The 23,184-nt window shown below is 32.5% G+C and overlaps 1 protein-coding gene and 1 long non-coding RNA gene across 4 annotated transcripts; both read right to left on the bottom strand.

Annotated features, from left to right (window-relative positions):
* Positions 1 to 1,125: 1,125 nt before the first annotated feature.
* On the bottom strand, positions 1,126 to 11,496 carry LOC148607767 (protein ABHD15-like). 3 transcript variants are annotated; one of them, XM_088545361.1, is made up of 3 exons: positions 11,340 to 11,465; positions 2,855 to 2,937; positions 1,126 to 2,655 (listed from the first exon to the last, which is right to left on the bottom strand). In XM_088545361.1, exon 3 carries the CDS (start codon positions 2,512 to 2,514, stop codon positions 1,192 to 1,194), a length of 1,323 nt encoding a protein of 440 aa, XP_088401487.1. In that variant the 5' UTR covers positions 2,515 to 2,655; positions 2,855 to 2,937; positions 11,340 to 11,465; the 3' UTR covers positions 1,126 to 1,191. The 3 variants fall into 3 exon arrangements, with proteins under 3 accessions (XP_088401487.1, XP_088401486.1, XP_088401488.1); XM_088545360.1 differs by lacking the exon at positions 2,855 to 2,937 and having other exon boundaries at positions 11,340 to 11,496; XM_088545362.1 differs by lacking the exons at positions 2,855 to 2,937; positions 11,340 to 11,465 and adding an exon at positions 2,815 to 2,833.
* Positions 11,497 to 13,065: 1,569 nt separating this feature from the next.
* LOC148607766 (uncharacterized) lies at positions 13,066 to 18,006 on the bottom strand. The gene is made up of 4 exons (XR_015915195.1): positions 17,822 to 18,006; positions 15,741 to 15,852; positions 13,868 to 13,934; positions 13,066 to 13,380 (listed from the first exon to the last, which is right to left on the bottom strand). It is a non-coding gene; the product is annotated as an uncharacterized LOC148607766 (long non-coding RNA).
* Between the last annotated feature and the right edge of the window lie 5,178 nt (positions 18,007 to 23,184).

Here is a 23,184-nt window from a genome sequence, read left to right as displayed (position 1 = left end):
ATCCTGAACTTTACGTTAATACTTAAACTGCTCTAATTCAACTAATGGAAAGCTGAAATAGGCATAATTATGCTAAGTGTTCTACATATAGGAATACAATGACCAGTGGCATGTGTTCTACATATAGGAATACAATGACCAGTGGCATGCTTTGATTTGAGTTGTACAAAGATACGACATGATGAAACATAACGATCTGAGGAATTATCCACAAGTCACGACAAGTCAAGGCCTAGCTATACATCTTTAGCTAGAAAAAAAACAACAAAATAACAAAAGAAAATCTACATACAATATTGTATCACAATAGAGCTGTCATCACGGAGAGGAACTTGTACTGTTTGACAAGCCTTAAGATTATAAATCTAATGATTGTAAAGTAAACAAAGTTGTACAAATGCCTTTGTTTACATGTAATGATACAGTCATTCAAAAATCAAGTTTCTATTTGGGAACAATAGTATGTTATAAACTTACTTTTCAGTTGAATCCCAACCCTTTCCTAATTAATCTGACTATCATTATTTTCATAACTGAAAATAACTTAAAACTGCTTTAAAGACGCGATTTTCTTATTTTCTAAAATGACAAAATGACGATGAGTATAAATTACTCGTATCAATTTGCTGGACTTCTTTGTTTTCTCTACCTTATCTAGAAGGATAGTTACATTTGCCATCATTAATTTGAAGGTCAACTTAGAGTAACCGAATTACAACTGATTACAGACCTTTAACAAAACTAATTGATATGCATTGAAATATTTTTTTTGAAAACATCGAACTGAATGTGATAAATGTATAGGTAAAGAGAAGATGCCATTTTTCTTGGTGGTATTTCATGTAGGATTCTAATATAGAATGTCCCCTGTAAATCATAAACATTTATTTCAAATCAGAAATATATTCATCTAAGAATGACACCTTACATGTGAAACTTGATCAACCAGATATATTCGTTATAGATAACGATAAAGGGACATGTATAAAAGGTAGAATGGAGTTTTTGCTATAAGACTAGAGTTACATGTACAAGTTAATTTCTTAACTCAAAATACATGTACATTACCCGTAGGACAACTTGTCCATAATATTATAATGCGAATCCAATACATACATGTACATGTGCAGTATTAATCCATTTTATTTCATAAACTTAACAGCTGTCAATATAAATAACAAAATATTGCAGTTATATGGTTGATCTGGCTGGGCTCTTGTTGTAGTTGATAGTATATCCTTTCATCGTAAATTCTAATATTGCTTCTAAATAGTCTATCACAATTTTATCAGACCACGACATAGAGGAAACATCTTCTATAAAGCCGCAATGTCCGCCATATTTAGGTTTAACCATGAAAAAATTTGGGTAATATTTAAATATATCTAAAGGAATGTTTTGACATGAGTGGAGAGGGTCGTCCTCGCTAGAAATAAATAGTAGTGGTACTGATATATCGTCAACATCTCTCAATGGGTTATTACGTTCCCAAAACTCGTCCAAATCATTAAATCCTTGCATTTTACAGAAAACAGCTTCATCAAAGTCCTTGTAGGTCCACGCTTTTAGTGCCGCTGGAATATCAATCACTTTACTAAGAGCACGTGCATGTTTCCATATTAGTCGTTTCCACGACAACAGAAAAAGTAAATCGTATAATCCGTTAATAGTATTCGAAGTTCTGTGAGCAAATTCAAAAGATGCAGACACACTAACACAAGCACTTATTTGAGCAGATGAACCAAACTCTCCTAAATATGAAAGCAAACATTCGCTTCCTGTCCCGTACGATACACACGTTATAAGGGCTTTGGGATATTTTCCATTCAGATATTTCATAACTTGTCTAAAATCTGAAGGATCACCATAGCTCTGTAACTTTGGAGTAGTGAGGTAAGAATTCCCAAATCCTCTACAATTATATATAACCGGCTGAAACCCTCGCTTTGCGGCAAATGTACACAGTTTAGTCAGCCCTCCAGAAACTCCGGAAATACCTGGAATCACAATTAAAATAGTTCTACGTTTCTTTTTATGGAGATGAAGATTTTGAACCCAATCTAAAGCAACTACGCCTCTGTCTTTTAGTTGCAAGTATTCCCGCTTAAAATCGACGGTACATTGTGGTATCAATGATGGCAAAAACGTCTGAATGTGTTTATTTCTTATCCAAAACGGAGGTGAAAATTGTCTCGTTGCCAAACGACATTTCTTTATTAAATGAGACGCTAATGTTGACTCCTTGAAATAAAGTCTTGGATATACTTCCTTCGTCTGTAATAAATTCTTTATGTAACATAAAGCACTCCATAATAGTGTCCCAATTATAACAATATAAAATGGTAAATAGATAATTGTATAAAACGCTAACATAGCATATGACGTTCTTCCAGTGGTGACTTCAGGTTCGTTGGTCGATCTGTAAACTGGCGTTGTATTGTAGCTGTTCGGCAAACTTTTGTCCAGTTTGTGAAAACATCGCCTTACGGGCAGAAAACACTGTTCGAAGAACATTTGAGCCGTAATACACTGTTGTCATTCGATATAACCATAAAATGTCACGCGTCGTTAAATGATGAAACTCCGCCTTATTAAAGGGTCGATACACTGCGATGCAACACCAGAGACGATGTAATCAGCGAACTGCACGTAAATCTGTAATATATTGGAAAAATATAGTATTATTGTGTTGACTCTCTGCCAATCAGAAAAAGCGTAATCTACTCCAAACAAGTATTATAGCATTGAGAGAAATCCAATTCTTCCACGATAAACAAAGATAAGCCTGAACAACTTTCAATAGGTATTGCTTACATGATTGAAGTACCTTGTTATACAAACCAACCTCTCTCACCTTGTAGTTATGAACAGACAAACACTAGCGGGTCGGTCAATAATATTTTACGTCGAAAGTTTTCTTTCTAATCAAGCAATCAGCTAAAGAAAATAAAACGAAAATGCAAATACTTTGTCAAAGATATTTTTAACTTGATTATAAAAAATATTTTTTTTTAATTTATGTGGAACATTTTGTTGCAGTAAAAAGCGGTTGAATTGTTTCGATATCAATCCTGTGAAAGCTTGTCAGAGCTACTTTGCTCTCTTATCACTCGGAAACAATTTATTGTAGTGAACTGTTTTTTTTTCTCTATTACATGTTGGCATCATCGTCGAAGTCGATTAGCAGAGAAATATTTCAATTATCAGTAAATTATCAGATTGATGTTTTTCTAATCAAACGTTGCGTCATGCTTACCTTGGAATGTTGAAGGAAGGTAAAATGGTCTTAAATACTTCAAGCCCGTTCATATACAATTAAGCTATCATTCTAGTCATTGGAATGTTTAAAACTAAATAACTTTATACTGCACTATAAATGTAGATCAGGAATTCAAAAGAATAGAAATCAAATTCCCCAACTATTTTGCAGTATAACAAATCTGTTAAAAACTGATTAATTATGAGAAATGAAGTCTTACACATTTTATATAGTGCAAATAAAAACAGATTACAAAGAGCGCTGCTGCATGTTATTTGAAGGCAAACCATGCAAGCCAGACAAGGTTCGCTTTTTTAAGCATGTCTGTTCAGCTTTTGGTGAAATCTGCACTTGTATGAAGTATGTCACATACAACCGTGAGATATAATTAAATATAATGTCCGTCCGTTCCGGAACCGCTACATAAATTCGATGAAACTTGCACAATTCTTTTTTTTTATCAATTGACGCCATTGTACATGTACATCTCCGGTTTTGTATTTTCTTCTGAACGTTTTTTTTTTTGGTTTCCTATATGGTATCTGGGAAGGGATGGGATGTCACCCATTGAGCTACATGTATGCTCCCACTTTTTTTCAAATTTCGTGACGTATTGTACAGTTTCAATTCGTCAATACTTTTTGAACCCTCGAACAAGAGCTTAATATTTAACTATTAGAGATACACAACAAAAACATATATTTTATGAAATATTCTAATGGAAATTTCGAAAAGTCTTTCAATTCGACTGTGCATAGATTTTATCTTAGATTTGATGTTAAAACAAACATCCATCCCACTCCTCTTTACGCCGAGAGTAAAATTGGATACAGATAGAACTAATTGGTCTATTACGTACCATCTACACCCAATTAAACTTAAATCCGTCAACAATTTAACATCTAAAGTAATTTATCATTGTTAGCCTACAGGGGGTACCTACTCCAATTATAGCCAATTTCCTTTAAGTGGATTCTGACTGATTATGAATATTACGAAAGTCTACAATTGACTACAACAGCTGTGTACAGTGTTACCGTTGACTTCGATTATCTTGCTGATCTACATATGTACAAGTCTTTCAGTTTAAAGTTTAAAGTGCTTAATAGTCTGAACATATAAAATCATTGTACGAGTAATAATCAGGTTGCTTATATATGTATTAACATTGACACATTAAGAAGAGGTTGACAACTGAATTAAGAAAATATGAGTGGGGCAGGGGAGTAGTCACAGTTACGGCAAGTACGGCTTGCGCTGTTGGTATGGCATTCCGTAATTTAAAGTTTTGTAAATTAAAAAAAAACGGGGTATTATTTCCATAAGAAGCATGCCCCATGTCTTCCCTACTTATATATACCAATTAAGATTTGGGTGCTCTGCCTCTTTTGGCGGGATGGTCATACATTTAGGTGAATGCAAAAAAAAAAAAAATGCCAAGAAAATGAGAATTGAGAATGTTTAAGGGATGTGAAGTGAGCACTTGAGAAGTAGAAAGCAAAAAAATGCCTTATTTCATCACATGTATATTTGGCAAATAAGTTCTTTTAAAAGGCATGATGATCCCACGTGAATGCTATACACATATTTTGATCTATCAGGTAGTAATTACGGTATTTACATACTACTTATACATGTGCAGTAGTAATGACAAGTGATGTTGTTAAAATGTCCACCAGTGGTTCAATCCCTTGGTAATCACATAATAAATATCTTACATACACTCTGAACGTATACAGTGGCCTGTATATGAAAAAGAAGAACGGAAAGGCGGTATATCTGAGCAAAACCAAGTTAATTCAAAATATACTTAAAAATTATAGTGAAAAATAAGGGTTTTCGATTTCAAAGACCTTATAAGCTTTAAAGTAACAAAGTTCGCAATCTTTTCGGATTATTTATGGATCTTCAGTGGTTGTAAACATTAAATTCTGTAGCTTTATACAGGCCTAATTTTTGGGGGGTAATAATATGTATTTCGATTTGGCAATACAGAAAAGAATATTCCTTCCGAGAACAGAAATAAGTATACAACGTATCAAATATACATTTAATTATATATTAAACCTTTTAACCTTTTAACCTTTTTAAAGTCTACTTTTACCCGAATGTAAAAATCTGATAAAAGTTGATAAAAAATCAAAATATATTCCGTTGTTAAAAGAGCTTAAGCAAAACAAAGTCACGTGATTGATTTATACTTCAACAATAATCCATAAAGCAAACTTAATGTCTAAAAAGTTTCAAATGGACTTGTAGCCGGGAGATATTGAAAGGTCAAAGAACTGTGTCCAAACACTTCATTAATGTACATTAAGTAAATTTTACCCATAAGGCGTATTATGGCTGACGGCAAAGGGGTGAACAATCTGAATAAATAATACATGAATGTTGTAGTTTATATATCAACATAACAACGTCAGTGTACGATCAATTGTCAAATTCACACTACCATCAATTTTAAAATTCTAGTAGCCCCTTAATTCCCCAATAAGAATAATATAGGAGTTGCTTTAGTGATCGAAAGATCGTCCATTTTTATGTAATATAGGTTGTTAAGAATGCTTTAGAGTATTAAGATTCAACATTTCATAAAAAAACTCTTGTTTTCTAATGGCAGGAAAAACAATTCTTTTAATTTCTTTAAAAAAAAAACGCCTATGTGGCCTAAGGGTAGCGTGCTCGCTTCGAATGATCGGGAGATCGTGGGTTCGATCCCCGGCCAAGTCACATCAAAGACTTCAAAACTACTAGTGTCTGAGTGGGTCGGACTAGTATAAAGCAGGGTCTGTTTGATTGGTCAATTGTTACTTGTCCTAAAATTCATGAAATATATGTCATAGGACGTTAAACCATAACCAGTGAAACCTTTTAAAGAGAGAAAAATCTTGATTTTGCGATAACTTTTATCTTTTAAATACATGTACCTTTTACATGAAAAATATATAATATACCATTATATGAAATAAATGGTTCTAAAAAAGGAAATAATTCAAGATGGAGCTTAACGTTTTATTTACATTTGTACAGCGGTTAAAGTGAAAAAATATTAGAAGAATCAATGCTGCCATCATTGAAAATAAGGCGCTTGAAAACGATAGCAATAGAAGCTTATAAAATTATCATTAAGGACAGTACTGTATTTTTACAAAATTATACATTATGAAAAATAATTCCTATAACTTAAGGTATACCACCACAGCAAACATACCAGAGTGCAAACAACCAGAGAAGGTCTGAAATCAGTCAGGTATTCATCCCCAAAGATTTGCATGTGCTTTAGATTTATAGTGCTTCAGCTGCTTGGTCTACTTTATGTTGCTTCAGTGCTTCAGATTACTTATTGGCTATGGCTTATTTATGTATTGTGGGTCTTTATTTAATTCATGTATGTCAGCATGCTCGTATGATTTTATATTTGTACAAAATGTCTTGTGTCCATTTAGTTGTATCTTATGTATAATTTGTTATAAAAGCTCATGAGGGTTTGTTATAATTTTTAACATGAAACGCAACTCTATATAAAAAGTACTTACTTACTTACTAGCTACATGTACTTTAATTGAAAAATACAAAAAAAAAGTGAACTGAGAGGTTCCACTGGTCTCACTCAGTCTTTTACTTCGTGATGATTTTCAGGTAACTTTATACATCCTGATTACGAATCAATTTGGCGCTTAAGAATATTCTCGGATTTTTTTTTCAGTATAAACTTACATTTGTTTCCAACTGGGTAAACAAATCTACAGTAGTTTGTGTGCTACATAGGGGTAGAGTTAATATTTTAAAAGTTTGTGGACATTCTTTGGAAATTAGGTTTTCGTGGTTTCATGATGATTGTGGAAAATTGAACTTTTTAGAGTTATACCAAGTCTAACACGTTTTCGTCCTGCAATAATTAAAGATTCCAATTACTTCGACTTTGAATTGGATTATTCGAAAATCCCGTTTTTAGCAATACTTAATAAATTTTTTTTCTCAGCAACTTATAAAAAGTGGCAAACAAAAACCATTACTTTTTGGGTGACATTGAAGGTAAAATTGTACCTGAAAATCTTATTGGGTTAGGTGGGTATAGGGTGCACGGTTAGAGGGTACAATGCTTCTCAGCCCACGTACTAGCTATTTTATGACGTAGTGAAGCAACTAATACCATGTCATGGGGATTTCAAACTATTTGTAATTGTTTTAGCGAAACCAGTTTCCATTAAAAATGAAGCACACAGCGTGCACATGTTTTTTCTGGGGATACTGACGTCATACTATCAATATATTTTAAGTACATGTAGCAGTCTTTATAAATATCAGCAGGTGTTTCATGCATGTTAAATATTTCACTTTTATTTCTTATTCAAAAACAGTAGCAGCCCATTTGTCATTTGATTGCTAAAACTCACGATTTTGTTGATTTATTTTAGAGATTAATGTACGGATTTCTCCAAAGTAGCGTGACCGGTTTAACAAAACTGAGATTTTTCTCAAATCTTTCCTGAACTCATAATTTCGACCATTCAGATCAGTTGAAAGTTTTGAGGAGAAACACAGGATTTTTTAGGAATTTCTTAACTTGAGATAAGGCCAGATTAGTTTACGGAAATGACTAAGTATACATTGTACGTAAAATATGGCGGATGTTGAGAAAAAATATTTTCTGTACCATGAATCACCTCCACCAATGGTGGTGTCTGTACCATGAATCGCCTCCACCAATGGTGGTGTCTGTACCATGAATCACCTCCACCAATGGTGGTGTCTGAATTTTATATGGATTGGTCCTTTAATCTTGACTTGTTATGATTATGTAAATTTGAAAAAAAGTCAAATCTCATACATGATTCCCACTGCTCAATAACTTGTATGTATGTATGTATGTATGTATGTATGTATGTATGTATGTGCATTAAGAGTCCACTCATACAGTGGGGTCAAGACAAACGAAATACATTGGACTTGGTTATTATTTTGAACAAGCTTATTTATAAAAACAATGAAATTATTTCGGTTATTTTTATAGAAAGGTGAACTCCTCACTTTGCATTAGGTATTGGGTGATCATACTGTCCACCCTTTCGTTCGTCCACAATTTTTTTGATATTTTGACAGAATCTTTTTATATGTATGCAATCAACTTCCTGTTTATATTTTGACTATATGGTTGCTGAGATTTGGAGTGGAGAGTATCATTCGGTGATTTTGGTCTAGCTTTTAACATTTTTTTCCCATTTTACATGCCCTTTACTTATTTTTACCTACATTTTGTTTTTTAGGAAAGTTCTTAGTGATGATATCATCAGTTACCTTTAACTGGGCCTGTGATTTGGTTTTGGTTGGTAAAAAAATCCATTTAAATTGTACAATGCGTTGTTATAAAAATAATGTTCATTTTAATCTCAAGTCGAGAATTAACCCTTTTAAATTTTGTAATTAACCTGTGAAAATATGTTGATGTACTCACTCTAGGGATACTCCATTACTTTTATTCTACTACCGCACACAGATATAATCTGTCAAAATTTACCTTATTCAGTAATAAATCCCGTCTCATTATTTATATTAATGCGCAGAGTATCAAAAGAGCTTTACTAGTTCAACACTAATTATTATGTACGTTTTAATCATTACATGTAACTGTTCAACATGCATTCGAACGATCCGATTATCTTACTGAACATCAATTCAATAAAGCGCTTGATCGATAAGTGGTCTACATGTATATATGAGATGTGATCGATGATAATTTTGATCAGTCTAATTTGGCTTTAATCCGTTTTTCAGCTTATACATGTACAAAAATGTCTGGGATTCATATTTCTCTTGAGACTACCCCATGGTTACATTATATACATTTCATGCATGACAACGAATTGTACGTTAGAGTGATACTAGTAAGTGGTGTGAATAATGAGGTTTTAGCGCAATATGTAAGTTTTTTTTGTATGAAGTTTTCGTGTTTTCTCGCATAAATTGTATACATTATATGTACATGTATATGATATACAATGTCGGTCAAAGCTAGACCTCACCAGAACAGACCTCAAGTCCAGGCATTAGAGGCACGGATGGTTTCGACCACCCCTTTTTTCTCGAGGACTTATATTTCCTTCCGATTCCATAATGTCTAATACCACCATCATGTGATTATAAAATCGAATTGGGTGGTTGAAACCGTCCGTGCCCCAAATGCCAGTGATCGCTAGTCTACAATTAAGTGTATTGTAGTCATAGCACATCTAATTGGAGTATATGATGAAACAAGTTTTCGGGTAAATTTTAATCAGGGAGAATTGTCAATATGTACATTTTTTCTACTTTTTGATCAAAAATTGTATTGGACCAGTAACAAGTCTAGACGGACGAATTCGTTAAATAAATTGAATTACAGGTCGCCATGTTTCTTGATAATTCGACCTGTCTCTACTTAATTTTCACTCATCCTAAGGTCTTTAAGTACTAACATCAGACATTTATCGTCAATCAATTGGACGTATATATTAATTGCAGTCGATATATTGAGTTATTACTTGTCGTAGAACATATTAAACTGCAGATACATATGGGTTCTTATTTTTATTAAATATGCACCATACGTGTTTACAGAGTATAATGGATAAATAAAAAATGATGTAAGGAAATACAGAATTGAAAACAATATTTCAACAAAATTCTTCACAACCATTTTCCTTCTTTTTATTCTATAAACCCGGTTTGATAATTTTTCGTTTAATACGTCCTTTTCTTTGCAATAAAAAGAATATTTAAAATCTATAGGCACGTGTCAGCAGCCATACAGGGCCGTCTTAATAATTTGGCAGGGTGCTGCCACACCTTTCCAAGATGTTAGAAACGTTTTGAAAAAAAGAAACATTTCTGAACACTTCTATTGCATTCTGATGTGGATGTTTCATAAATTACAATGAGGTGGGTGGGATCTCAAACAACGCTAGATGTGTCTTAAACCTATTGCCAAACAGGAAACAGGGTGGTTAAATCATGGCAAATTTTCAAAAAGTGTCATTTTAAAAAATATTAAAACAGTCAATATGAAATATTTAAGTGATAACGTGACTGACTTTCATTTATTGCTTTATGTTATGAGAGTATTTAAATATTGAAAACCATTATTTTATCTACCGATGTTTGACGTAAAACGGCTTTGTTTGGTTCATAAAAGTATGTTTACATTACGTTTAAGTGAAGAAATGAATTCGTCAAACTGACATTCAATCTTTCGATGACTTATTACATAATGACCTCAAGATCCTTTTTTTTTCAAATAAGCATTCGTTTAGTTATGTAGTTTTATCAAGTTTCGTGTCAATGTGTCAAGTCATATAACTTTGTTAACTACGATCTTGTAATTTCGATTTTTCACTAGTAAGATGCAGGTGATAAAATTTAGATCATGTCATATAAGGTCTATATTGTTGGCCTACGGTACATGTTGTCGTAAATCTCAAGGAAACAAGAGAGGAGGTCAAGGAGATGTTAAAGAAATAAAGCGGAAATTTCCCTTTGAATTATTTTTTTTCATTTACATACAAGTGTTATTTTCCTTTAGTAAAGACATACATGTAATCGAACCGGTCTCGCGATTTATGGTAGAATCGTTAAAATATAGTTCCGTGGGGCATTCAAAGAGTGGATTCAAAAAGTTCAAAGGAAGGTCAAGGCTATAACTGGCTATACCCTTATACACTTCATTATAGTATTTTTCTAAGAAAACGGAGTTACAACCTCCGGAATATGCCAATATAGCTTACAAATTGAAAAGAATTGATTGAGCGAAACCAAAATGAGTGACGGACAATGTCACAGTGGCTTACGGATATGTGTACACTGTACATATACATGTATTAATCGGACGGAGAGTTAGGTTTTACGCCTTATACTTCAATTATAGATGCGTCTGTTTGCAATCGTTAAGTCATAATTGGTATACAAAGGCAATGATTAGAAAACTAACCGAGTTTCCATACATTATAATGAATACTTATTGAAAATGTTGGCCTTGTGTTAAATAAAAAATCATCGACTACATCAAAGTTTTTAACAATTATAATATTATAACGCATGTACTCACCTATTTTCCTTTATGAAAGAAAGCATGTAATTCACACTTAAATGCTTGTAGATTATGTTACGGGAAGTCATTAAAATTATATACATTGTGGATTTGATCACAAAAGGTATATCACTGAACTCCGTTTTGATGACGCAAATCCGGTTCAATCGATTACAGTAATTTTATTTTACAAATAACGAAGTAAATACAAGACAACAATGACATTACCATCCATAAATGAAAGCTGTAAAATTAATTCATATTGATATTACACATTATTGTATTGCATTGTTACAATAGTTATTAAAGCTTGTAATCGATAGTTCGTGCTACAAAAGAGTTTGACACTTATTGGGTCTGAATAGCTGATTTACAATGTACGCAGCACTGACAACATCATGACACTTAAAACGAAATTTGACGGAAATGAGAATAGAGAACAATACTACATGTATAGCACGCCTCCAATGGGTAGGTTGTCTTCTGTCTAAACTGCTATAGGTGGGAGAATTTTATTTTCTAAGTGGGTAGAAATGTTTCTGGAAGGATTCCGTGACAAACTCGAGACATGCGAAACCTGAAATTCTCCCAACGAAACATAGATCATAACCCTTAGTATCGCAGCTGGTCCGTCGGAATCTCAGTTCGATTTTTCGAATATTAATATTCTGTTATGACGTCATGATATCGCGGGAGTTAGAAAAAAATATGTACTAGAGACCCCTTTCCTTCCACGTTTTTGGTGGTTCAAGGTACATAGCATACTGATCAGATTCTTAATATTCAATTTAAAGTTCTCTACCATTAAGCTCAGTTCGGCGGCATAATGATGAGACAGGAACTATCTTGAATGCCCCAAAAGGCACAAACCGGTTTGCTAAATCAACAATTTGCGATTGAACTATGACCGCTTATAAAATTCTAATTGCATTCCATTACGATCCAGTTTGGCATGGTCAGAATCGTCTTTGTACCGAATAGATGACGGGTGACGACAATATATTAAGTATAAAGTAAGCATTCCTGATTCTGTTCACAATTTAGCCCCGTTTTTCTTCGACCTACCATGTCATATGAGTGACCATTTAATGCAGATTTGCATTGGATTTAATAAAATGCATTTTGTTTTACAATATATGCTTAAATAAATTTCTAGTTACAATTTTAAATTCATAGGATTTTTTTTGTCAAATGGGATTTTTTTCTCCCATGGGATTTTAATTTCACACATGGAATTTTTTTCTCCCATGGGATATCTTGTGTTAAAATACAATGATAGTCATATAGAGTGTATTACATATTCACTTTGTGCATTTATCTGTGCAGTATGAATAAAAAGGCTTAATGACTAAAAAAAGAGATTTATTGTATCATTTTGGGATATTTTTTTAAATTTTCAATCTTTTATAGCTTTGAAATGAAATCACTTTGAAAATTATGAAATAGAAAAAAAATATTCAAAGACACTTTGACTATAAATATACTGCTTAAGAATGTCAACTGAAAAATGCTATATGTGCAGAACTATTATCATAGTATATGAATAATTTATAAAAATTCTAATGAAAGTCTAAACTCAGGTTCATAATCAGCTTTTCAGCACTTCTTATTCTTTTTGGTCAGCTTCAACCCATGAAACATACTTCCTTTCTTATTTCTGTAGAATTAAACCAGTGAAAATCTTTATGCAAACAAAATACATCAAATATTTTACAATATCATTTTATTTGTAATTAAAGTGATCTTTCTTACTTGATATATGTTCATTTCAAATATCAACAGCTGAAATTACTTGCAATTAGACTTTTAAAAGATAACATGAACAGACAAACAGACACACAGATAAAGTGCTTTCTATATAAATTGGCAGCAGCATTTTTTATTTGTTGTGCAAATTATGAACAACAGATGAGCGGACACTGTTATGCCATAATATGTCCCGTCTCCAAAAGCAAGGTATAAAAATTCTGGAGTTCAGTGTATACCTGATATGAATAGCTACCAAGTTTGCAAATACTGGATTAGTCATTTACCATAGAGGCAAGTAGGTGGCTGGTCCCTGAAATGGTGAAAAACAATTCTGCATGATAATACATATGGTACCTTTCAACTTGGTTGGATTAATTTTCATTGCAAGAATCCTTAAAGCAGTTATCTTGTAGTGCACATAAGTAACAGTTAAGTCAAGTCCAACATGCTGGGGTACGATTAATCAAAATCCATTCAGAGATTTTGGAGAAAACTGTAGTTGAACTTTCAAAAAATGTAATAAGTTTAAACACAAGGCATGTTGATGTTGCAACTAGGAGAGTTCAGCTTAAAAAATACTGGTCCAGTTCAACTGTAGAATTGGACTTGGCAAACTCTATTTGCAACTGAATATTTATACAATAAAGAGATTTGTTTTGGGCTTAATAATATTACATAAGCACCTGTATATAAAAAGAGATATCTCCTGATAGCAGAACTTAACATCTAGCTAGAGCTTGTTTATCTTTCCTCATAGTTGTTTTAATATTTGATTCTGCAAGTTCTATGTCACTCACCTTTTATAAGTCATTACTAAGAATCCTTTCATGTATCCTTTAATCTCTCTTGAGCAACATAGAGCACCTTCAAAACAAAATTATACCTATTATGCATTATTTCAGAATTAGATAACTTTCAGATTCTATATATAGACTGTAAAATGAAGATATAAACATAACTGAAACAGGGGCTACTCTGGCTTCCAAAATTCTATCACCATTTTTTTTCATCAATTTTTAGAAATTAGAGCAAAAATTGATTACAACTTATATGCAATATATATATATACAATACACAATATACAATTTCCGTATCTAAACACAATTTCTCTTCAAACACAAGAAATCTGACAGCCCAATGCCCACTAACGAAAATAATTTGCATCCAATCTTCAGTGCGTGATGGACAGATAAAAAAACTAAAACTAGTATTTTAATATCTAAAATAATAAAATAAAATCTCTATACTAAATTTGGGTCTAGAAGCACTGAATCTATCATGGTTTCAAATGATCATATTTATATTGTTAATTTCAAATTTAAAGCCTTTCTGAATTGTTAATACAGAAGATTAACAACATAAACAAGTTTCATTTGTACCCATAACTATCCATATCTACATTTTAACAACAAAAAATAAATAAATAAATAAAAAAAAAAACAACATTTGTATTGTATTTTATGTGAGAAAGTACTTACCTCTATCTAGTTGGTTTTACTGCATGCACATAATTAGTGGTTTCATGTATAACTGTTTGTATGCAAAGTTTGTATAACATTAACAAATTTTCATTGCCTTTTCGACGTTTTTCGCTACTTTCAATGTTATTTTGTTAAATCGTCTCCTCTGACACTATACTAGACCAAACTGAACCAAACTTGGTATGGATGCTTCGAAGGGTGTTCTGCATAGAAATGATGTAGGGAATTTTGATCTGCCAAAAAGTACATGGCCACGTTACTAAAAATAGAACATAGAGTTCAGAGAAGTTTTTCTCCAAAACCGTCAAATTCTGTCAAAAGGGTAGAAATGCTCAACGCATTAAGATATATCAGTGGCCAAATTGGCGTGTTACTGTGTTAAGTCATGTTGTAGTAATTGCCCATCTTCGACCTTTTTTCCGCTTTTTTCAATGTTATTTCTTTCAAAGATCTTTCATGAAAATACTGGACTAATTAGAACCAAGTTTGATATGAATGTTCCTTAGGGTTGTCTGTATAGACCTGATGTGGAGATGTTTGATCCATCGAAAATACTTGGCCACCGTTACTAAAGAAACATAGTGGTCAGAGAAGTTTTTTCACATATATCACCAAAAACCGTTAGATTTAGCCAAATTCTGTCATATTAAAAATGCTCAGCCTAATCTGATCTATCTGTGGTTAAATTTTTGTGCAAATCTGTTAAGCCAGACTTTTGTTACATGTATTACCCCTTTTCGAGTTTTTCGCTTTTTAAATGTTATTTATTTCGAATTTTTTTCCCTACTAGAACAATTAGAACGAAACTTAGTTATGTGTTCTGCATAGATATGATGTTGGAAGTTTTGATACGTTGAAAAACATGGTCGATGTTACCTAAAATAGAGCGTAGGGGTCAAAGAGAAATTTTTCGAATATCTCTCCAAATTCAGACAAATGGTTTACTGATATGCTCAGCACGATGAGATCTATCCGTGATGAAATAGTCATTTTCATATTTACGAATTGCAAGCCATTTTAGCAAGTTTTTCAAAGAGACGCAACCCACCAACACCCGGCAACTTGGTTGTCGGTCTCATTGGGGGAAAGGAAGAACAGTAAACATTTTTCTTGGAAACCTAAACTATTTACACGTCAGTAAGTAGCTTAATGGTTTGAAATTAATTATTCAAAGTAACCAAGTACTTACCACAGCTAGAATAAGTCAAATATTTAAATTTGAAGTCTACTGCTGTTCCTTGCTCCAATCGGACAATTAAAAATGTAACCAGACTGTCAGGTTGGCAGATTACTTTTCTTTGCTAAAAATTAAAAAAAAAACGAAGTCAAAGTCGAGAATATGAAAGGTACAAATGTATATTTACATGAAAATCTATTTAGCCATGTAGGAGTTATTGCCCTTCCTCGACATCATATTTGCTATTTTTAATTTTTTTACTCCTCAGAAACTGCTGGACAGAATTTAAGATAATTGATATGATCGTATGAGCGTAACATTGTGTAGGAATTTTTATCCAAGAAAAAAACATGACCGCTTTTACAAAATACTTTTAAGTTTATTTTACCATATCTGTCTTTTTTATATCTTCAATTACACGTAGATCCGACGTCTCACCGGATTGACGGGCGTTTTCCTTTTGCGCCAAAAAGGATGCATTTTGCGCCTCAACTCTTTTGCGCCAGTTTACTTTTCGATTTTTATAGTTAAATTGCGCCAATAAATTAATGATCCTTTTGCACCAGAATACAGGTTAATTTATATTTGATATTATTTTAGTGCTACATTAGATGCGTGGTGTGGTTTTACTTTAGAATTTTACCTATCTGATTTTTAATTTCCTTATTTGTATTTGGCGCAGAAAGTTAGTCTTTTTCCGGCGGAAAAGGACTACACGATTTTTTTGGCGCAATTTAACTTCGTTTTTTTTTGTATCCCGTTGGCGCAAAAGGACGATGCCCGGATTGACTACCCACCGAACATGACACCTTCCAGCGCTATATACATGTAGTAACTTCTTTGACACTTGTCAAAAATGCCTACATTTTGAAAGTCATAGGATTCACTACGTTTTCTATTTATGTACAAATTTTTAATCACATCGCTATAAAAACAGTGCATTTAAATTACTAAAGTTTAGATATCGATGTCTTGCGAGGTCAGATTTATTGTATCCTCTACCGGAAGTGGATGTGTTTGATAATGAATTTAGCATACTTCAATATACTAAATTAAATGACTTTGCTCTTGTATCTATGCCATAGCTTGGCTTTTTCAAAACTCATTTTATTTTGAGTTGTAGTCTATACTTAAATATATGACATGTTCTAAAATATGTTCCATATCCTTACGCAGCTGCGGTCATAATAATTGTTATTAATTTCAATTGTATTTGACGATTAGCGACTTTGAAGATTTCAGTCTTTGATTTCTATATGCTATCATGTTAGTACGTTCACCTAGATATATACATTTTATTTCTTTTGAAATCTTCAAGTATTTTTTTGGCCCTGCGTTTGTTTATAATTCATTGTGATTTAAAGTTCAAGATCTAATTCAAAACTGAAAAAAAAATGTATTGATAAATGGCGAATGTTTTATGGTGATTTTTCGTTGCTTTAATATAATTTGTCAATTTCGGATGATTGTCTACCATTTCCAAGTTGGTTGCTGCGCTTGCAGCATGTTACTTGGTGAGAAATAAATGATTTCACCCCAATGTCAATAGTGTTTGACAATGTTGGTCATTAATGTGTCTTCGTGTCGTTATTTGACTTTTTTAGAAATTAATATGCATAAATGAAAACCGGAAGTAACGCTCAATTACCATATATGGAAATGCTACGTCATTGGTTCTCAATTTTCATTAGGGTACATTGAAAATATTGAAAATGTATACACGTATCCGGAAAGATTAAGACATTTTCGAAAATAGCTTGTACATATATAATGCAGAGTGGTTCAGTGATCTGAGTATGGGTGCCATGCTATCTGCATGTACCTCTCTGCTCCGATCGTACTTTTACAATAGTAACCATCTGCTATTGTAGATTTTATTACTTTTGTTATCATGGCTCTTCAGAGCTTACATGAAGGTGTATTTACACTTACTGCAGAGTTTTTAATTATCTCTGTAAGTATTTACTTTATTTATAAAGATTACACGATGGTTCTTTTGTTGCTTTTCATCATATCGGCTCCTGTTTCTGTTTCGTATAAAATTTTACTTTTTTCCTTTATTTACAAAGAATTATTCTGATGTACCACCCTACCTTCAAAGCAAGTTCGGGACAGTGATGTACATCAATTTATCCGCTCCAACTGGAAATGTGTCTTTTCCCGTCCATCTCATTGTACATTGTTCATATTTCCGCCCAAAAACAAAATCTGTTAAATATTAAAAATAAATTTTGAATTTGACATAATTTACCGTGTTGTACACTAATAAATTGTATGACAAAGTTTTTCATTACCACTTTTTTGCATGTTTCTTTAAGATAGATATTTTATTGTGCTATCAATATGGGTTAAGTTACTGCGATAAGAGTATGGCCTGATGTTATGGTTGACCCAGTCATAAAAGTAGTCCATGTTAAATGTAAAGTGATGATGTAGTTCTTACGTAGTATTCATTAATGTCCACAGCGGTGAATTCAATACTTTTCAGTTTATGAATGGAAGTGTGAACAGATATAAGGTTAATGTTCATGCATTAACTGGAAAAAACACTGGTGTTTCTGGGTATTGAAAATTATTTGAAAGGATTTAAACACTGAATTGTTATGAATAATCAAAGGGATAGAAGTTAATTACATGTATAACAAAGCGAATATTCACTAAACGGTGACTACATGCATGCGCATGTATATTGTAAACTATGAGATGGAAATTGTGTCGGCGGAAGTACTAGGGATAAAGCAACAAATCGAAAAGCAAATCAAAAAGCAATGTGCCAATTTTGATCCAAAATAACCACAAAAACAGATACGACATAATTGTGGAAATACATACGAAACAAGGAGTGTAACTACAAATGTTTGATAAAATCTCAACAGGCATACGTATACGGGTGCACTGTTTATCCCGAACGTGTAGCTGTGAAAGTTCAACAAATTTGTATAAACCACATTACAAGCCACAACCATATCTATAATAACATTACTGAAATGGACAACAACAAAAAACTAACCCGTCACTGGCTTACAATGCATGTTATCCAACTTCAACCCATCCATATACATACATGTACATGTATATGTAATCGTAATTGAATTTTAAAATGCAGATTTGAAGTACTACTCAATATACAATTCAGGCACTGTCTGTAGTTGAGGTGATTCATGGTATAGAAAAAAAAACACCGGAAAATGATGCTTGTTCGGTCTACATATGATTTATTTTTACACAACAAAGTACTTTCTGTATTTAGATCTGTATATTTTGTAAAAAAAAGAAAAAAACAAACAAACAAATATTCATCTCCCCTTGAAACAAACCAAATCAACGATAATTTTATCCATACAAAATCTTTTTAACTTTTATCTCGAAAGTGCAACCACCAAATGACAAACAGGACAGGCAATGATTGTGGTCTGTAACTGTTTCTGAATTGGGAATTAAATTGAACTCGATGGGGTTTTGACATACATGAATCACCTCCTATCAGATGTTTTAACATACTGCGTCAGTGAAACCAGCAAAAATGTTCTGTTAAAGATTCAATACGATTTACATGTAAGCTACTTATATAAATATAGTTTATAAGGTCAAAGGTTAAGAGCTTTGTAATAACATATTACTGCAATAATACCAGATGATACGAGATATTATGGGCATTATACATAAACTGTGTCAGGCTCAAGTGGTCAGACGTTTAGACATATACATGTATAAAACTATTTTTTATTCATATGATCCGATTATAAGCAGTTTATCTCTTTATAAGTACACGCAAAGTCAAGTTGATTTTATGAACAAAATGCTTTCCTTGTAATCACATGTATTAAATGTACTCAAAATTGACCAAAATTACTATATGTAGACAATATACTTGTAAGTTTAGTAAAAATGAAAGTGTAGATGAAAGTTACAGACAAAATGTAGTCGGAGTTTACTATGTGAAAGTTTAAGACGATCACCAGTCAAAGTTCACATATTAATATACAATAGTTCTTGGTTATCAAATAAATTTAAGGTTTTCATGTAGGTTACAATAAGAATTAAGAAGTGTATTCAAAGAAGTACGTAAATCCCACTTTGAAAAATTTGGAGACAGATCTATACACAGAAACACTACAACTCTGGTGTTCAGAAGAATGCTACAGTTTTCATACATACTTCTCCATCATGCTTTGGGTTAGACGTCAGATGTGCACCTACACCTTGGGTTAACAGTTCCTGGTGTGTAGATACATCTTTTCCACGCATGAACATATAGAGTACGCAGGTTAGTATCCGCCTTCTAAGGTATATTACATATTTACAGTGCAGTATAATGTCTAAGTAATCTGTTACCGGCTAAGAAAGTGTGTGATGTAACATGAATTATTATAACAGATTCCACAACTGTTAATTGGATTTAAATCAGATGTTTCGTCTTGATGGGAAAATTGAACTTACAGGTATATGTAGGTTAATCCTTCAAATAGGAGGTTATGAGTATTATTAATTTTATTCACTGCAGCAAATATAGGTGAATTGCACTACATAACCAGACAAAACGTGATCGGAGAAATACTGCATGACTAAATATTGTGAGAGGGCTCATTGTGAAACGTTTATACATGTACATTTTGTGCATGTATATAACAATACAAAGACCTCCAGTAAATCACATGACATGACTAGCCGGTACCCTTTTCTCCAGTGTTGTAAGATCCAGTACACTATGGAATGAAAAATGTAAAAATCTGTAAAAATAAAAAAAGGTAGAACAATCATTGAATCTAAAAAAAAAAGAAACAAATCCCGCATAGCGACCCGTCTTTTGGATCAAAGGACAGGGATATACAATATAACCATAATAAATCGGTAAAAAGAAAGGCGTATGAAAACTATGCGTTTTTTTAATTAGTAATATAAACTGGTTTTAAGGATAACTGACCAGACTGACACAATAAATGATAATCCAACATCTTCGGGTGTACGTCCAAATTAACGGATCATAATCCAACACCATCAGGTGTAGGTCCTAATTAAGAAATGTTTGAATGATGGCCTTGTCTTTAAATCGATTTACAAGCCTCAATAAACATTTTGATAAAAGACTCTAGTGTGTAGTTAGACGTTTGAATATCAATGCCTACACAGACTGTACTTAATAGTCAAATTTCATCATTGATTTAGATTCAAGGCTGTGTCTTTCGTCTAATATTGCACCTGATCAGAAAAAAACATCTTACATCAATCAAATTTGGTATGAAGGCAAAGAACTAAAACATGATCAAACTAATTATCTAATTGTTAAAACACTAACACTTAAAAAAAACCAACAGGACAGATATTTAAAGGAACAAAACAGAACAAAAACAAAAACAAAAACAAACAAACAAACAAACAAAAAACAAAACAAAATACAAAAAATAAAAAACAAAATACAAAAAAAAACAAAAACAAACAACCAAAGAACCAAAAAATAATAAAGCGGACAGAACAGTACTCGAAGATCTATTCACTGCAGCTATATTGGTAACCACAAGACTTGAAAGCATTCATGAAAGTTCTTGCAACTATATGATGAACATGCATTTTCAATTACTGTATATCGTGCAAGTACTCCTACACGTGTGATTTACGGTTCATGTGTACTTTAATACTTGAAATATCTAATAACATATGAAGTAACGACGACCTTACAAAATTAACTTGATAGATAATATGTGTATATGAAAATGATAATGTTTTCATTCATGGTTAAAGTATGCTGATGTAGGCCAGTAAAGATCGAATCATTGACTAGAGTAATGCCAAAGTGAGGCATGCAACCATAAGACATTATAATGTGTGATACATATTCTTGCGGTTTTATTTGAGTACCGGGAGAATTAATGATAACATATTGTGTGCAATACGTTCGTAAATTTAAATTTTGACAATGAAGTCGAAGTATAGCACGACTTCGAATAAACTCATTAAGCGTTTTCACAAGGAGAACCTTTACCCAGTATCGTTACATGTATATATTTATCATGTAGTTTTTCAGACTCGAATTTGTGTGTCATGTTACTCACAAATGGCCCAAGTAGAACCACCAACATTTATTCACTCTGAACCGAAGTAATAAAAGATTCCCGTTTTCTTCTAATTATTCTTTTTTCATTGCATTTCGTTCTCTCACTTCTAAAATGAAACTGGAAGTTTCCACATTATTTCAGCGCAAAGTACACGCAGTTGACTAGTTAAATTAGAATGATGCACGTAACAAACAGGCGTGAATCCAGATACTTTTGAAAGGAAGATTCAGATGAAAAGGAAAAGGGAGTAATATTGACATGATATCATAGATCACATTTGTTTGCACTCCGATATTTCCAATTCTCCTTTCTTAAAGTGTACACTGTTTCCTGCAGCTCAATTCATTAAGACTTGAAACATTTCATTTCATACAATATTCAGCAATCAATTAGATGAAACCTATAATAAAGTACATTCCCTTTAGAAGTATTCAGTCATTTGTAGACATTTCATGAACACGAAACGCTATTTTGTAATGCCTATAAGCATAGATTATAAATATCACAGATCACATGTTACGATCAAAACGAATATTTCTTTTTATAAATCAGTGATTATGAATGTAATGGCAGATAATGAATATATTTATTGCATTTTTATTAAAATATATGTCACGTCTTTGAAATGAGGTTAATTTTTATGACAAACTAGAGTTAAGAAAAAAATGAAGTTATTTCAGTTGAGGCGTATCCAGTCAGTTGTTGTCCTATGGTTTAAACAAATTTAATCACTTCGAATGCACATGGGTCACAGAAAATTACTATTTCCATTTTGATGGAGTTCAAGCCATATTGATGAAGCTTTTTGTAGTTTGTTAAGACAAATAAATATCAGCAACAAATACCAAAGTGTCAATTATGGGTCAATACATCAAACCTGAACGTGAATACAGGAAACGAACACTCAATGCAAACAGAAAAAAACATGCTTACAACTACATACATAGTAACCTTGCGAATTCAATTGAGATCACAGTTTGTAAAATCGTTACGTACACAGGCAAATGTGCGACACATGAGAATCATATGGTTTGCATCATATGATTATCATATACATCGAGAACCACATGATAATCATACGTTTCGATGTACATATGATTATCGCATGATTATCATATGACAATCATATGTTTTTCGCAAACATATGATTGTCATATGTTTTTAAGCCAAACTTACCATATGAGAATCATATGAATCGAGCACCATATGATTATCATATGTGGCACATCTGGCTGTGTAGGTGTACTGGAATGTTATTAGCCTTTTCGTCTTGTCTTTGAAGGTTCATGATGACAAGGCCTTCGAGAATCATATTTCAGCATAGAATGTATTAAAAGTAAAATATTTTACAATTGAAAAAAGTTTGATATGGTAGGAGACAATTTAATTTGGAATTGGTATTT

Source organism: Perna viridis, chromosome 9, assembly GCF_037379345.1.
Source record: "Perna viridis isolate PV_CMFRI_1.1 ecotype Kerala chromosome 9, ASM3737934v1, whole genome shotgun sequence".
In the NCBI taxonomy this organism is placed as follows: Eukaryota; Metazoa; Mollusca; class Bivalvia; order Mytilida; family Mytilidae; genus Perna; species Perna viridis.
Note: the sequence above shows the minus strand (reverse complement) of the source record. Positions and strands in the feature narration are given on the sequence as shown.

What these genes read in the sequence shown, in the direction of transcription:
- LOC148607767 (XM_088545360.1), bottom strand. Translation starts at nt 2,514, where the DNA reads ATGTTCTTCGAACAGTGTTTTCTGCCCGTAAGGCGATGTTTTCACAAA.